This window comes from Triticum dicoccoides, chromosome 4A (genome assembly GCF_002162155.2).
Source record: "Triticum dicoccoides isolate Atlit2015 ecotype Zavitan chromosome 4A, WEW_v2.0, whole genome shotgun sequence".
In the NCBI taxonomy this organism is placed as follows: domain Eukaryota; kingdom Viridiplantae; phylum Streptophyta; class Magnoliopsida; order Poales; family Poaceae; genus Triticum; species Triticum dicoccoides.
This window is the reverse complement of record NC_041386.1, coordinates 498096271-498106511: the sequence shown is the minus strand read 5'-3', so window position 1 is coordinate 498106511 and position 10241 is coordinate 498096271. Positions and strand designations below refer to the sequence as shown.

The 10241-nt window shown below is 46.7% G+C and overlaps 1 protein-coding gene across 2 annotated transcripts; it reads right to left on the bottom strand.

Annotated features, from left to right (window-relative positions):
- Positions 1–2694: 2694 nt before the first annotated feature.
- On the bottom strand, positions 2695–7111 carry LOC119286385 (calcium-dependent protein kinase 24-like). 2 transcript variants are annotated; one of them, XM_037565755.1, is made up of 9 exons: positions 6868–7111; positions 6591–6682; positions 5842–6499; positions 4941–5084; positions 4710–4862; positions 4483–4598; positions 3616–3783; positions 3283–3507; positions 2695–3175 (listed from the first exon to the last, which is right to left on the bottom strand). In XM_037565755.1, the coding sequence occupies exons 3-9, from the start codon at positions 6443–6445 to the stop codon at positions 3044–3046; spliced, it is 1542 nt and encodes a 513-aa protein (XP_037421652.1). In that variant the 5' UTR covers positions 6446–6499; positions 6591–6682; positions 6868–7111; the 3' UTR covers positions 2695–3043. The 2 variants fall into 2 exon arrangements, with proteins under 2 accessions (XP_037421652.1, XP_037421653.1); XM_037565756.1 differs by lacking the exon at positions 6868–7111 and adding an exon at positions 6787–6805.
- Between the last annotated feature and the right edge of the window lie 3130 nt (positions 7112–10241).

Genomic DNA, 10241 nt, shown 5'->3' with positions numbered 1-10241 from the left:
CTCCAACCCTCACTAGTGCAGGTTGGCCTTGAACTTGAGGGTTCGGCTTGGAATTTTTTTGAGGGTTTAGGGATTTGAGGGTACTGATCTGCGCCTTTTTTGCTCAACCCTCAAACTGATAGTTATTTTGAGGGTTTGACCAGTTTGAGGGCTCTGTTAGACATGCTCTAAGGGCATCCACAACTATCCCAATCCCACAGTGCGGACGTATTTTGCCATCCAACACAGTCCTGCATCGGTCTGTAGGCCGGCTCAGACGCATTTTTTCCCGCAAACCGAAGAGGAGGGTGGCATCCGCGTCTGACTAAGTTGGCCCACCAAATCCTTCTCCCTCGTCCGCGTGCTTTCCCGCCTGATGTCAGCTGTCCGCATTCATGTTGTTGTTAGAGTGGCCGCTTCGCATTGACCCCGGCCCAAAGCGGACGCGACCTCTCACTGTCGCATTGAAGCGGCGGCCGACCGAGAGAGCGCCGCCCGCTGCACGCTCAGCTGAACATCCCTGATCACCGTATTCAGACGGCTACAGACTGCTCGCCTACCTTCATTAAACCCGCGCGTGTGCCGAGAAACCTACTCCGGCCACACATCCGTTCGTGAGCCGGCCGACATTAAACCTAACGCCGGTTGGCTCCTCGCATCCGCTCGCTATTTAAACGAGGTCGGGCCTTACTGGCCGACGGCGTTGGTGTCCGCAGACATCGTGTCACCTCCTTGTAGGCGCCGCTGTGGAGTCCACTCCCTACACACCCTCGGTTCCAGCTCTTTGGGTGAAAGTCTAAGGCCCAGTCGGGTCGGGCAACGGCGTCGACATCATTGCTTCCTTCTTTGGAGCACCGTCTTGAAGAATATTGGATCCCGTTTGTGCGCTCCATGGATTGGACGCTCGCGGCACTGCGGTTGGCAAGTGTCCGTCCGACAATGGTGTTGTGGAGCGACTTCTTGTGTGGCAACGATGGCGGCTTCGGGCGGAGTTGGGATGCTGAGCTTTGGTAGTCAGTCCCATCCGTCGTGTTCGAGGGGTTGCCGTGCCTCACTTGTCTTCCTGAAGTCGGAGCTGCAGAGGAGGTGCCTCCGCGGTGATGATGACACGAGACCGGTGCTCAGTTGCAGTATCGGCTCGGCGCAGGCCCAGTGTTTTTTGCCTGCAATGCTCGTTGACAGAGTCGGAGCTGCCTGGTTGTCGGCGTGTGTGGTGGACTGTTTGGCATCGGCCGGTGCAACACTTGTTTGCGGCGAGGGCTACATCAATGGTCATTGATGATGGAGTCAGAGTCGCCCTCGCGCGGGTGTGATGACGATGACACCGGATTGTAACCTCGACGGCACTTTTCTCTTTAACGGCGTGTATGTGTTCTTGTGTGGGTTTTTTTTAGGGGAGTTCTTGTGTGGGTTGCCAGGTCGTCCTATGGGCCTTTTTTGTACGCAGCGTGTTGTGGTGGTTTTCACATAGTTTTTCGTTAATTAATTGAGCAACTCTCTTTGACCTTTTTTGATGAATCGAACACTAAAAGACCGTGTTTCGAAAAAAAAATACCTAGTGTGCATGGCAGCTTCTTTCGAAAGGTGCATTGGTTTCGTCCTTGCCAAATTTCCCAGCAAGCAAGCAAAAGTAGTGTCTTCGCTCCTTTCCGCCACTCAGTTCCTTCCTACTCCCTCCGTTCTAAAATAAATGACTTAATTTTATACTAAAATTTAATATAAAGTTGAGTCATTTATTTTGAATGAAGGAAGTAGATGTGTTGCGCAATTGCCGTGGCTTTTGTGGTGATGCCAGTCTTCCTTGTGGTGGTGTTTGGGTATGAACCAACACTCCAACAGTGGTATATCGGAGTTTGTTGATAATGCGGAGTTTGTGGAACGCATCAGTGAAGGAAACAAATATGGGCCTATGTGGTGTGTACTTTTTGCTGCTTGTGCTGTGTCGTCGTGGCAAGCCAGGAATGATCGCACTTTCAACAACAACAAAAAGATGGTTGCCGGGGGTATTGTGCTCTAACGCTTTTATCGTGGGCTCAGAGGCCAGACTGTGGAGTTACCGGGCACGGCGTCAAATGGACAGAACAACTCTTTTATCGTGGGCTCAGAGGCTTCCCACTTGATTCTTGTTGCTTAGGCTACTATTTTTTCTGCCTTGTGTTTCACTTCTGTAAAGCACCCCCATGTAACTATTTTCAAAGTTGTGCGTGGAAGCTCTCTGTTTCCACCAAAATCATGTACGTAACTGACCTCTGGTCACCCGGGCTACGGCTCGTTTTGAATGTATATAAGGTAGACCATTCTTTCAAAATAAAATAAAATAACCAAACAGAATTTCAGTACACATTGCTAAGTCTAAATCGCCTGATTTCTCCTTCATACACGTCGCGTCACTGATTCACGTGATGGCCAGGTTGATCGACTCAAGGGATTCTCAGTCAATGGAGACACAATCACACAAACTGACCCATGTTTTCTGTCATACGAAGAGAACATACACGATGATTTTTTCAGAAAATCAAAGGCCCGAACCCCAAGGACAAAGCATTATGCCTATAGATAGATAGTGCAGTTAACGGACATGTTTATGGTAAATCGATAACGGATTCAATTTGTGCAAAATTGTTTGAAAATAGTTTCTTTGTGCAGAAATTTTATACTACCTCGTCACTGTATAGACAAGGTAGCCCCATTATATAGGAAAAAATAGACACAAGGTGACCAGCCAGCAGGCATCATCTGAATTCCTTTCAACAACTGTACCAACAGTTGACAGTAAACAGAAGTGACAGTAAAAAAGTTGATGCAATCCCCGGCTACCAACAGTGTTCAACCACAGGAATACATAATGCAGTTCATCGCATCATCACCTCCATATCCAGCGTCTAAGATTCGGTTACAACCAAAGGAGTGCGCCATTCCCTCCCTCTAGCTACTGAGTACTACTAGGAGACTCCATCTATCTCCCTTTCCCTCTTAGATTAGTAGTAGTCCAGCTGATCAGGCATGCAAAAACTTCCACAAAATGGCATCCACCAGGTATGGCATTTCTCCTCCCCATGCCGACTTAGCTGTTGCTGGGATTCAAGATGTCGCCGAGATTCAGATTCAAGCTGTTCCTCATGGTTCGCCTCCCTGTTGCACCCGCATTGCCCTTCCTCATCATCGCCGTGAACTCACTGTAATCGATTTGCCCGTCCTGAAAACAACACAGAGATTAATTGGCAAACAGACAAGTCAGGAATCGAACAAAACATATATGCATGGGATGGGACAGGGTGGAATTTAGTATGAAGAAACACTGACATTGTTCTGATCGACATCTTTGATCATATCCTCAAGGTGAACATCATCCAGACCAAATTTGCGGCATGCATGTGATAGCTCATCGATGGTGATGAATCCACTTCCATCCTTGTCAAAAAACGAGAATGCTGACACCAAGTTCTCCTCCCTCTCTAGTTTATTCATGTGCAATGTAGCTGCGATGAATTCACCATAATCAATCGTTCCGCTGTTGTCGATGTCCGCCTTAAACAAATAGATAGATACCATTATGAATCATAAAATCCAGAGATTCTGTTATACTCGTTTTCTGAATGAAGGAACCGTTTATTTAGCTTGTAATGAAGCACCTACCGCATCCATTAAAGCCTGGATTTCATGTTCTGTTAGCTCTGAGCCCACCCTTTTCAAGCCATCTTTCAGCTCATCAAATGTTATAGTTCCACTATTGTCGGCATCAATCATTTTGAACAGCTCCCTTAGACCTCCAATCTCTTCCTCAGACAGGCTTTCAGCAATAACCTGAAGAAAAAAATGATAATAGTAAGATGAATATCTGTGAATAAGCAGCTCAAGATGAGCATTGCAAGTTGCAAAATGCTTATCAAGTATCTGAGAAATTATGCAATCTTTATAATGCATCAACAGCCATAAACCCTCAAGACTCCATATATATGTATTTAGTTCACAACCAAATAACAAACAGAAAAAAGACGGGGACCTAATAACAGCATTGATACACTAACTACTGTCGTATAACAATAATCTGCTATGATAATATGGATCTGAACAAGATCATTCTAGAAAGCTAGAAAACCATCTGGATAAAACAAAGTTGGCCAAGACTAGCAAAATAGAGAAAATTAGGCAGGCACGTCAAGATGCTCCACTATTTCCTTCCATAAATGTGTATGGTAACAGAAAAAAGCAGCACTGATGGTAGCCAGAGATGCTTGGACTTCGATAGGCATGCATTGGTATATGATGCAAATATGGCAACACTATTGTTAAGAATAATGGAACGAAGCATTAAATTTGAGGTAACTTAGCAATTAACCACATGGATACAACCTACATCTGGAGAATTAGCTAGTGCATTTACTAGCACATTCATGTAACATGTTTCTCTTGTTTAATAAAACTTTACTGTTAGGGTTTTCCTACAGTTTTCTGCTCAAAAAGAAGTTGTGAATTTACGAATGGACAATTGAAAATTCATACCCTCAATGCCATCTTCTTGAGCTTGTTCATTGCAGAAAAATGCTTCAGTCTTGACAAAACAGCAGAATCAATAGGCTTATCAGGTGCCACAGCATCATCAACAATCCATGGGTGACCTGACAGGCATCAAAGGCAATGACAGTATGAGAAGCAAAAAATCAAAATATATCCTGTCTAAAGCACCAAATCTACCAGTTCCATGAGTAATAAGGAGGAGGTGCACTTACAAAGAACCTCATGAGCAGAGAGTCGCTTTGTAGGATCCCTGCAAAGCATAGTACGGACTAGATCTTTAGCGCTGTCAGAGATACTAGGCCAGGGCTCAGACTCAAAATCAAGTTTGCCTCGAAGGATCTGTCTGAAGATTCCTGCTTCAGTTTCTGAAAAGAAAACATGCATGAAGGAACATGAGAATATGGAGGCCTACCAATTTGATGGTTTAACTGCAACTAGTTTACCTGCCCAGAAAGGGGGGACACCACATAGCAAAATGTACAGAATCACCCCAGCACTCCAGACATCAGCTTCTGGACCATAGCATTTCTGAAGCACCTCAGGTGCAACATAGTAGGGGCTCCCAACAACATCAGAGAATTTGTCACCTGAGGAAATGGAAGCAGATATTTCAACAAATCTAGTCCGGCTCAAACAGAAAATTTTAAGTAAAACATAAGACTCAAAATATACAACATAGCATTTGAAGCGCCAGATGAAAATATCAAATCAAGACTGCACACTAGAATAACAGCTAAATTGATGATATTTTTTCGGAAACAACTAGATTGATGATATTGCTAGTAATGGGTACTACACATTTCACAACATGTAACTAGTCTAAACTTGCTTCAGAGATTCGAACCAGTGTTGTCTGGTTATATGAACGCACTTGTCTTCCTACCCATATGAGGTTCCGAAATAGTAATCTTATGAACATTACAAAGTTACACGGTTCCTTTCAGTATCTTGCAGCCATCATATCTAAAAGAAGACAAGTTTTGGCAAGTCTTCAAGGTTCCAACGAGATAAACCACACAATAACACAAGCACTGCCCTTGACATTCATTAATACTAGGAACTGTTTCTGACACTCCTTTTGTTGGCAACTACAACAACCCACTAATTATCATAATTTCCAACTGGAACTCCAACACTGTTCCAGTACCAGTTCTTCCCACTTTCAAAGCAATGTCACCTCATGGCAAGCATTCTTACTCTAGCAAAAGGAATAAAAGCACTATCGACATTTAAATCAACCTGATCAAATATGCTATGCCAACAAAGCTCGAACTGGTCAACAAAGTACTACACATGAAAGAACAAAGTACTACACATGTAAATCAATAGAAGCATAGTACATACCGGGCTTGTAGAACATGGATAGCCCAAAATCGGTGGTCTTGAGCGGGGCGTCCTCGGCAGTGCTGGCAAACAGGAAGTTCTCCGGCTTGAGATCCCGGTGCATGACGCCGAGCGAGTGGCATGCCTCTACGACCCCAACGATCGTCCTGATGAGCTGCGCTGCAGCACGCTCGGTGTAGTGCCCCTTGGCCACGATGCGGTCGAAGAGCTCCCCGCCGGCGCAGAGCTCCATGACAATGTGCACGAAGAGCGCGTCCTCGTAGGCGCCACGGATGCGGACGACGTTGGGGTGCTCGGAGAGGTGGTGCATGATCTGGATCTCGCGCCAGACGTCCTCGTAGTCCTCGCGGCACAGCAGCTTGCGCTTGGGGATGGACTTGCACGCGAACTCGCCGCCGTCCTCCTTGGCCACGCACAGGTAGGTGGTGCCGAACTGCCCCTGCCCCAGCTTCTTCCCGATGCGGTAGTGGTCCCGCACGTTGGCCGTCTTGTGCGGCAGCACGGACGCCGGCCGCCCGGACGGCGCCGGCGCGGCGGCCACCGGCGGCAGCTTCGGCCTCGGATTCGCGCCGCCGCCAGCGTTGCCGCTCGCGTCCGGCTGCATTGGCGAGTCCTCGGCGCGCACCCTGGATCAAGAACCGCACGGAGGCCGCGAAACCTTGAATCAAGAAACGAGGAGGGGTCAGAAAACCGGCGACGCGGCGGCGGGATGCAATCAAGAACCGGTCAAAAAGGGGGAGCTCGCTCACCTCCGATGGGGATTCCTGTGGATTGCGACGGAGCAGCGCAGAAAGCTCGGGATCTCGGAGTGGGGCTCTGGGGATTCTTGGGCTTTCCAACCCTGTCGACGAGATTAGGAGGCGAGAAAAAGGAGCTTTATGGGAGGTTTATGGCCAAAGCGTGAAGCAAAAAATAAAGAGAAGGGCGAAGAAATCTTGCTCTCACTTTCTCAGGTGTCACATGGGGAAGATGCAACCTCGCCCAAGAAATGAGAACGGAAGAACTGGGGGAAAGATTGGCACAAACCTCTTTATCCTGCGTGGAGCTGCTACAAGTTGGAGGAGTCGGGTCGCACAAAAGGACAGGATCTTGGTGGCTCGCCCATTTTTTATACGAGTTCTCTGGGGTAGGGGGGAGGGGATGGGATGATGACGACGACGACGACGGGGACGATGGTAATCTCTTCTGGGGTTGGAAATGGTAAAAGGGGAGGATGGGTTGGTGAAGAGGGGGATAGGCCGATTGGGGGAAGGAGAATGCCTGCCGGGCAGGATTGTTAGGTCAGGTCAGGTCGTACCACGACTCCACGGGGTTTTCAGGAAGGAGGGAGGAAGGAACCAAGACCTCTCCTCCATTATTTTACTCTTCAATAATTAATTATGTTTTCTTTTCTCAGCAAAACATTCATTATCGGATATTCCCAACTAATGGGTCCTACATTTTATCTAAGGACGTGCTTGGCTGCCTACATGCAGCCCAAACATGCAAAAATGACCCGTTTAATAGTATGTATTCACTGCTTGCCTACATAACATGAACCTTAAAACAAACCCCAGCCACACACGTTGGGAATGGTTGAATCGGTTGTTTCCCCTTAGACAGGCCCGGGCGTTACAGGGAGAAAACGCGGCGCCGAGCTCATGCGACGATGGAGATGGCGCGAGCTCGCACGCGTATCATGAAAAGCGATGGGAGGAATTGGGGTCACCTCCCGCCGATTCAGTCGCCCTATATAGCCAGTCTCATCTCACCGCTCAAACTCTCACCATCATTCCCACTTTCGAGTTATCCTTGCCATGCGGTTCAACACTGACGAGCAAGTAAAAGGTGCTTCTTCTCCACCCGGTGGTACATGGTCGTGATGATTTGTGTCTGCTTCTTTACGAGCATGTTCCGTATGATTTGTGTCCTCCTCTTCTCGGACATGTTTCTGAAGGAAATATGCCCTAGAGGCAATAATAAAGTTGTTATTTTATATTTTCTTATATCATGATAAATGTTTATTATTCATGCTAGAATTGTATTAACTGGAAACTTGATACATGTGTGGATACATAGACAAAACATTGTGTCCCTAGTAAGCCTCTACTAAACTAGCTCGTTAATCAAAGATGGTTAAGTTTACTAACCATAGACATGAGTTGTCATTTTATGAACGGGATCACGTCATTAGGAGAATGATGTGATGAATGATGTGATGGACAAGACCCACCCATTAGCTTAGCATATTGATCGTTCAGTTTTATTGTTATTGCTTTCTTCATGTCATATACATATTCCTTTGACTATGAGATTATGCAACTTCCGAATACCGGACGAATACCTTGTGTGCTATCAAACGTCACAACATAATTGGGTGATTATAAAGATGCTCTACAGGTATCTCCGAAGGTGTTTGTTGGGGTGGCATAGATCGAGATTAGGATTTGTCACTCAGAGTATCGGAGAGGTATCTCTGGGCCCTCTCGGTAATGCACATCATAAGAAGCCTTGCAAGCAAAGTGACTAATGAGTTAGTTGGGGGATGATGTATTACGGAATGAGTAAAGACACTTGCTGTTAACGAGATTGAACTAGGTATGAAGATACGGACGATCGAATCTTAGGCAAGTAACATACCGATGACAAAGGGAATAACGTATGTTGTCATAACGGTTCGACCGATAAAGATCTTCATAGAATATGTAGGAGACAACATGAGCATCCAGGTTCCGGTATTGGTTATTGACCGGATAGGTGTCTCGGTCATGTCTACATAGTTCTCGAACCCGTAGGGTCCGCACGCTTAACTTTTGATGACGATTTTTGTATTATATGAGTTATGTGATTTGGTGACAGAATGTTGTTTGGAGTCGCGGATGAGATCACGGGCATGACGAGGAGTCTCGAAATGGTCGAGATGTAAAGATTGATATATAGGATAATAGTATTCGGACACCTGAACTGTTCCGGAGGGTATTGAGTACATATCGGATCACCGGAAGGGGTTCCGGGCACCCCCGGCAAAGATACAGACCTTATGGGCCAAGAGAGGGACAGACTAGCCCACAAGGGGCCGGTGTGCCCCCATATAGGCCGTAATAGGAGGACAAGGAAAGAGGGGAAGAGAGAAGGAAGGGGAGGGATTCGGCCTCCCCCTTCCTTCCCTCCTCCCTCCTCCTTCCTCCCCCCTCCGAAACTTATGGAAGGGGGGAGGCCGAATTGGGGAGCCGCCCAAGTAGGATTCCTCCTACATGGGGCGCCCCATTGTCTGCCTCTCCTTCCCTCCAATCTATATATATGTGGGGGGCACCGCTAGAACACACAGCATCAATTGTTAGCCGTGTGCGGCGCCCCCCTCCATAGTTTACACCCCCGGTCATAGTTTTGTCGTGCTTAGGCGAAGCCCTGCAAGAATCACTTCACCATCACCGTCACCATGTCGTCGTGTTGACGGAACTCATCTACTTCCTCGACACCTTACTGGATCAAGAAGGCGAGGGACGTCATCGCGTTGAATGTGTGCAGAACTCGGAGGTGTCGTACTTTCGATGCTTGATCGGTCGGAGATAGAAGAAGTTCGACTACATCAACTGCGTTGTCAAAGGCTTTCGCTTTCGTTCAACGAGGGTACGTAGACACACTCTTCCCCTCTTGTTGCTATGCATCTTCTAGATAGATCTTGCGTGAGCATAGGAGATTTTTGAAATTGCATGCTACGTTTCCAAACATTGGCATCTGAGCCAGGTCTATGCGTAGATGATATGCATGAGTAGAACACAAAGAGTTGTGGGCGGTGATCGTCATACTACTTACCACCAACGTCTTATTTTGATTCGGTGGTATGTTGGATGAAGCGGCCCAGACCAACCTTACATGACCACATTCATGAGATCGGTTCCACCGACAGACATGCAACTAGTTTTGCATAAAGGTGGCTGGTGGGTGGCTGTTTCTCCAACTTTAATTGAATCGAATTTGACTGCGGCCAATCCTTGTTGAAGGTTAAAACAACAAACTTGATAAATCACCTTTGTGGTATTGATGCGTAGGTAAGAACGGTTCTTGCTAGAAGCCCGTAGCAGCCAGGTAAAACTTGCAACAATAAAGTAGAGGACGTCTAACTTGTTTCTGCAGGGCATGTTGTGATGTGGTATGGTCAGGACATGATGTGATATATGTTATTGTATGAGATGATCATGTTCTATAAAAGTTATCGGCAACCGACAAGAGCCTTATGATTGTCTCTTTATTGTATGAAATGCAAACGCCATGTAATTATTTTACTTTATCATTATGTGTCAGCGATAGTTGTAGAAGCAATAGTTGGCGAGACGAGCACGACGCTATGACGGAGATTAAGGTGTCAAGCCGGTGACAATGGAGATCATGACGATACTTTGGAGATGGAGATCAAAAGC

What these genes read in the sequence shown, in the direction of transcription:
- LOC119286385 (XM_037565755.1), bottom strand. Translation starts at nt 6,445, where the DNA reads ATGCAGCCGGACGCGAGCGGCAACGCTGGCGGCGGCGCGAATCCGAGG. An exon ending in CTCTGCTCATGAGGTTCTTT is followed by an intron (nt 4,599 to 4,709) that starts GTAAGTGCACCT and finishes GATGCCTGTCAG; the next exon opens with GTCACCCATGGATTGTTGAT. An exon ending in AAGATGTCGATCAGAACAAT is followed by an intron (nt 3,176 to 3,282) that starts GTCAGTGTTTCT and finishes TGTTGTTTTCAG; the next exon opens with GACGGGCAAATCGATTACAG.